The sequence below is a fragment of the Anopheles darlingi genome, chromosome 3 (assembly GCF_943734745.1).
Source record: "Anopheles darlingi chromosome 3, idAnoDarlMG_H_01, whole genome shotgun sequence".
Lineage (NCBI taxonomy): Eukaryota > Metazoa > Arthropoda > Insecta > Diptera > Culicidae > Anopheles > Anopheles darlingi.
The window spans coordinates 31,937,439-31,943,438 of record NC_064875.1 but is presented as its reverse complement, the minus strand read 5'-3'; the positions used below and the strand labels follow the sequence as shown (position 1 = coordinate 31,943,438).

General features: G+C 42.4%; 2 protein-coding genes across 18 annotated transcripts in view; both read left to right on the top strand.

Moving 5' to 3' along the window:
* The window catches only part of LOC125956155 (rab11 family-interacting protein 4B), a 62,497-nt gene extending 59,321 nt beyond the window's left edge, over nucleotides 1-3,176 (top strand). For 14 of the 17 annotated variants that reach the window (XM_049687756.1, XM_049687754.1, XM_049687755.1 and 11 more), the window contains 3 exons: nucleotides 1-259; nucleotides 650-688; nucleotides 1,622-3,176. The exon at nucleotides 1-259 is cut by the window's left edge and continues 36 nt beyond it. In XM_049687756.1, the coding sequence (XP_049543713.1) occupies nucleotides 1-259; nucleotides 650-688; nucleotides 1,622-1,741 (418 nt within the window). In that variant the 3' untranslated portion in view covers nucleotides 1,742-3,176. The remainder of the gene's footprint in view (nucleotides 260-649; nucleotides 689-1,621) is intronic. The other 3 variants (XM_049687759.1, XM_049687757.1, XM_049687753.1) reach the window with 1 other exon arrangement.
* Nucleotides 3,177-3,297: 121 nt separating this feature from the next.
* On the top strand, nucleotides 3,298-4,596 carry LOC125956181 (plasma kallikrein-like). Its single transcript, XM_049687798.1, has 2 exons — nucleotides 3,298-4,258; nucleotides 4,367-4,596. Exon 1 carries the CDS (start codon nucleotides 3,471-3,473, stop codon nucleotides 4,062-4,064), a length of 594 nt encoding a protein of 197 aa, XP_049543755.1. The 5' UTR covers nucleotides 3,298-3,470; the 3' UTR covers nucleotides 4,065-4,258; nucleotides 4,367-4,596.
* Nucleotides 4,597-6,000: the final 1,404 nt, after the last annotated feature.

Below are 6,000 nucleotides of genomic sequence, written 5' to 3'. Positions count from 1 at the left end.
GGTTGAGCTGGGTAAGGAGTGTGAACGTTTACGATCGGAACGTGGTCCAGCACTGCCCACGACATCGCCCGAATCGCTGCGGCTCGAGGAACTGCATCAGGAGATGGATGATCTGCGCCAGAAGAGCAAAGCCCTGGAGGAAGCGAACGAGGAACTGCAAGCGATGATGCTGACCCGTAGCATCGAGGAAGGACGCAATCTGTTGAACGGTCCGACGAACAGCCTTGCCCAGGAGCTAGAGGCCATGAGCCAGAATCAGGTTAGTAGTTCGCGCTGTGCCTCGCGGTGTTCGAAATCTGCAAACAGTGGAGCTTTCGTTCGCGCGGTTGTTGGGTTCAGGTGTTTTGTTGTTGTTGTTGTTGTTATTGTCTTCATGTTTCACGATCACCGATCACGATCCTTCCGAAGCCTACTATCAATCACCTACGTCACTAGTAGGCGAATTCTTCAAAGACAAAGGATTGGAGTCCGATTCATTTTCCGTTCACTTTCCCGTTTGCTGACAAAGGTTTACCGGAAAACCACCGACAAGATCTAGATCATCATCATGCCACCTAGAGTTTCACTCCCTCCTTCTTCTTCTAGTTTTGTTTTGTGTTCCGCTTCTGTATCTTCTTCTTCTTCTTCTTTATTACCCCCTTTTTCACAGGATACCGTTGATTCGTCCACTTTAGCGTCATTAACACAGGTTAGTTTGACGTTCACGACAGACTTTCTCATACGTGTGTTCTCTCTTGTTCTACTGTTGCTGCTGCTGCTTTTGAAAATACCCTCTACTAGTTTGTTTTTTCTTGTGTATGGTGATGGTCAAGCACTTGTGTGTAATTTGAGGGAAGGCAGCATTTGCCATTAACTAATGTTTGTGGACCTACTAACCATCGACAACAGAATAAGCCACAATCTGGCCAAAGCTATGACACCACTATTGAACACAATTCAGCATGTATATAAAGAAAAACGTTTCTACTAATGTTTATCGTTTGAATTAGTTGATAAAAATGAAACACATTCTCCGTGTATAATACTAGTAAATGATCTACTATTTACTGTGATACTCAATCGATTTCTTTGTGATCTATCTTTTGATGCCTTGTTTAATTAAAGTGCTAATCCCAATTCAAATCTTTCTGCTGACTTCTTGAATATCGTTTTTTTGTTATTGGTTATTTTAACATCTGGCATTGATTGGTTTTACTCGCCTAATATATTCAAAAGTTTTGCCAATACTATGACTTTTCTACAAGTTTTCGTTTCTTACTTACTCATTTTAATTTGTTTAAAATTGTTTTTCGTGTGATTGCAATGAATTCTGACAATTTTTGAACAAAATGAATAAAACAATGTGTTCGTGTTGATTGGTTTAAACTACTTCTCGTACGACATACTTACAAGACGCATATTCGGATTGTAACGGCTCTCTTCTCGGCTCACCAGCATTCTGATTCTACGGTTTTCACTCTAATCCTTGCGCGCACACTACGTCTGCTTCTATGTTTGCACACTCGTGGTCCTAACAGGTGTTGGTTAGATTCTCTCTTTTACAATCGCCAAAAATATGCTGTACATAAGCTTGCGGAAATATATTAACCACCCGTACTTGATTCCAACTATACTCCCACAGCTGCAGGTAGCGTTCCAGGAGAAGGAAGATGAAAACCGTCGACTGAAGCACTACATCGACACGATGCTACTGAATGTGGTCGAAAACTATCCGCAGCTGCTGGAAGTGAAGGCAGTGTAAATATATGGCGCAAAGACACGATGCTGCCGGGCTGCTGAAGAATGTTATAGTGTAGTACCCGACAATGAATTGTTACTCAAGACCAGATTCACGGATGGATAATCGTTAAGTATCTGTCTGCCCCTGCTCGGTTCTATATACTATAACTGAGACAAACTGAGAATAGAAAACAGAAGAGAAGAAAAAGAAGAAGAAGAAGAAAAAGAAGCATTATGCTGCTGAATCGTGCTGAGCGCCGCAGGCATGTAAGCAATATTCGTAGTTTTATATTTTACATATTTATATCCTAAGAAAGTGGAGAACATTGCAAGATGAATTTTTGCTATTGAAGAGACGAGACGAGACGAAGGGACGTTTCTTACTGATACTGATACCTAGCTTATTTTCTTGAAGCGCAGTATAAGGGTAATAATAGACGAGAGGCATTACGGATATAGAGTCCATAAAAAACAACGGAAAGAACAAGAAAGCAATTCCTCCATACTTCGGGTAGACAAACACCGTTCGAGCAAGAATGAATCCTTCAGCTCTTTAGCTGTTTCCTTACTACGGGGCATATAGAAGCCACTATATACGAGAAACGTGATAACAAACAGAGCCTTCATAGTAGCGTCACGTCGTTCAACAATTCCCGTTCTGAGCTTACCCTTAACGTTGACGCTCGTGTGTTGTAGCAGGAATAATCATCCTCTAGAGAGACAGAGAGATAGAGAGCGCAACGGTTTCAAACCAAACACACCGCTAGAGATCATTGGCCAAATTGGTGTTGAAGATAGAGTGAGTCGCACAGTTGCGAGGAAAGATGCAAGCGCCTTTTGCTTGATAGCAACATGAGTGTTTTCGTTTTGAATACCCGCTGTTAACAACATGGTTGACCCTTCACGATAACCCTACAAGACTAACTCGATTATTAGCTAGCCAATGTTACTCGATCACGGATATCAAATGTTGACTCTAGAGAGTGGGGGAACGAAATGGTTCGCCGCTGATGTTTTTTTTTTGATAAAAAGAAAATTTTTGAATCGATAACCCCACAATCAAATCATTTGCCTTCGCTGTGTTTGCATTGCATCAAAAATTACTAACACACAAATACACCCAATGTTTGGAATGATGTTACATTTATGACGCAAGTAGCTGGTAGTTTGCGGTTTTTACGAAGCAAAACTCATGTTAAACACGGTTCGCTTAAAATGGTGACACAAGCATATTGGCATTAAGATAGAAAAAAAGAGGCATGGCGAAGAAGAAGCGGTGAGGAGCGTTGATTTGGTTTGTTTTTTGCGGTCGCCAAAAGCTCAATGTGTGTAAACCAGGAAATTATATCAATTTTAAAGAATGGGATGGATGCCAAACTAGCGTTCTACTAAAAAAACGGAAACCCTATTGTATTACAAACGTAGAAATGGTAATAAAAAACACTTACAACATTAAACGTTGACTCACTGCGGGGTTGTGGAGTACTTCTCATCCATCGGGAGTTCCGCACCTTCTGGTGTTGAGTAATGTATCCGATAACTGATATCGATTTGATCGATGATATTTATGATGATGATAACTAGCATTATCGACAGACGAGGGGGGAGTACACGTTAACATAATTGCCCGGTGATTAATCGATCATTACTCACAACATATGTTTTTTATCGCTGAGCTATGCAAATGAGAAGTCGTCTTAGTATCTGCTCACTGAAACCGATGAGTTAGTGGTGTAAGTTCCTTCGCCAACATGAGACCTCTGCTCGAACTGTGGATTATTTCGTTGGTTTGTCTTCCGATCTTTGGTGGTGAGCCCGGTGTCCATCCGCTCCTCGTTGAGAATCCCTCACAGAACCTTATCCGTTCGAAGCGAATGGCAGGTGGTACGGAAGTGGAAAGTGCAGAAGATGTCCCGTATCAAGCGTCGATACGCTTACTTGATCCCGATCGGCACCTAGCGAGTGGAGCGATCCTTAACTTTCGCTTCGTCGTGACGCAGGCATCGTTTATAGTGAAACTGTATCGAGTGTATCCGGGACAAGAGCTACCGGCCCTTGCGAGGGTACGCCTTGGCCAGGTGGAACTGCAATCAAGTGTCAACGATCAGTTCCAGGAGATCGGCTCGTACGTGATTCATCCGAACTTTAGCTTCATCGAGGCACGTCACGATGTGGCGCTGCTGAAGACGGTCGGTGTGATCAGCTTTAACCAGCGCGTACAACCGATCGTCCTGCGCAAGGGCCCGATTCAGGACAACACATACGTGCAGTACACGGACTGGGGTGCGGATACGGTACATAGATGTTTATTGCTGCATTCGTATATTGAGCCACTTGGCCACTAATCTTTGTTGTACTACCACTCATATGGCAGGAGTATGCAATGCCTGAAAACTACAAACCTAGGCTACAGCGGATTAACGCGATCGCGATATCGAATGGCCGATGTAGCGAACTGCTTCAAACGCTCAGTCTCGGCAACATTATCTCGGAATCGCGTGTCTGCATCTACACCAACGGTGAAGGAAGTGTGTGCACGGTACGGTGGTTCTTTGCTATAAAGTCACGTTGTATTTGCTTAGTAAACCTTTTGGTTTACGCGCTTGTATTTGCTTAGTAAACCTTTTGGTTTTTCTAACTGATCCAGGGAAACGCCGGTGGCCCACTAGTGATGTTCGAAAACGGTCAGCCACAGCTGGTTGCTGTGATGAACTTTGCGTACCTCGCCTGCAACTCATCCTACCCCGGTGGTTTCGAGCGTTTGTGGAACCACAATCGCTGGATCGTCGAGTCGGCCTCGATAGATTTCAAGTACGCCAACTTTGAGAAAATGTGTCGCCTGACGCGCAACGTTGCCGCACAGATGCTGGCCAATCAGCAGAGAACGGTTAGGAGCAGAATCGTAGCGAGGGATTCCTTGTGACAAAATAGCAATTCGAATTCATAGCTTTCGATGAGATTTAACTGAAATAAAAATCATTTTTAGTTCAAGTGTAATCACAAATCATTTCAATCTTCGAACCATATTCGACGTTTGATCAGTCATGTGAACTGAGATGTAATGGATAATCTTATCATTTAATGTTTACAAAAAAAACATAGAAATTCAGTTAAACAGACACATGTTGGCTGTGGAACGATACTATCGAGAAGCGTATGTATGTTATACTCCATGTATGATGGATTAAATAGACCGTCTAATGGAGTGCTGATGGAAACAACAGCTGAACAAAGAAGAGTATTATCCTGCATGGCCTTAATGCGGCTGCATTGCATGCAGTCCCCTGTGTGCTTTCGAAATTAGACTTAAGCTACTCACCATGCTAACGAATACCGCGGAAAATAACCAATAATGGACGAAGGTTTTCTATTATCCCGTAGCAAGCACGGAATGTTCTGTTTGTGAATACAAATCCTTTTTATTTCAGTTTTTCATTTCAAATTACATAGTCCTGGACTGCTGGTCAACACCTAAAGGAGTGTTTTGGGATTTTGTTCTGTACGCGCCTTCATTTCTTGGGCAGTTATTTGTTCTTTTCCCCATTTCATATCGTTTCATGTACCGAATGAAGAGGTACAACCTAATAGCAACTTTGTGAATACAGGAAATTGAGAAGACTGGCTCTGAAAAGCTGTTTTAAACTGATTTATCTAAAACGGAGCTGCTTAATTTCGCTTATTAGAGGTCTCCACATGAGACACGTTTGGAAATATGAGCTTCGCCATGAGAAGAGTGTTGCATTGTATATAGCAATGCTTGAGCACCAACCTACGCACCTGATGCATGGGAGTTTGTACTCCATGGAAATAATCCTCTGTAATATGACAACAGCAGAACTGCAAAATTTTTAAATGTCGAAGAAGCGATAAGGCATTGAACGTTTCAATTGAAGGTCGCCATTCGCTCTCTGCGCTACACAAACACAGATCCGTCAAGTGTTCCAAAGAGCTAATGATATTGTATATAAGATTTTGTTCATTCTCATTATCAATCTGCAATACAAGGGTTTTAATCGAATTTGGAAGAGTTAACACACTTGCAGCACCCAAGGCAGTGGATCCCAAATCAAGTTGCTCTAGTTGGCTTAGTTTCCGTAAGTTAATGTTTAGAACACAATCTCGATAAGCTCTGATGGACTTAAATGTTAGGCAACGAAGGCCGCGAAGCATGGAAAGATGATCTAAGTGGTGCGGATCAAACAGTAGCAGCCTTTTACGAAAGTGTAATTCCTTCAGCGAGGTACAAGTATCACAAATTGCAATAAACAGACTATCGCTTAA

Excerpts from the sequence above, each read along its gene's own strand:
- LOC125956181 (XM_049687798.1), top strand. The coding sequence starts at position 3,471 with ATGAGACCTCTGCTCGAACTGTGGATTATTTCGTTGGTTTGTCTTCCG.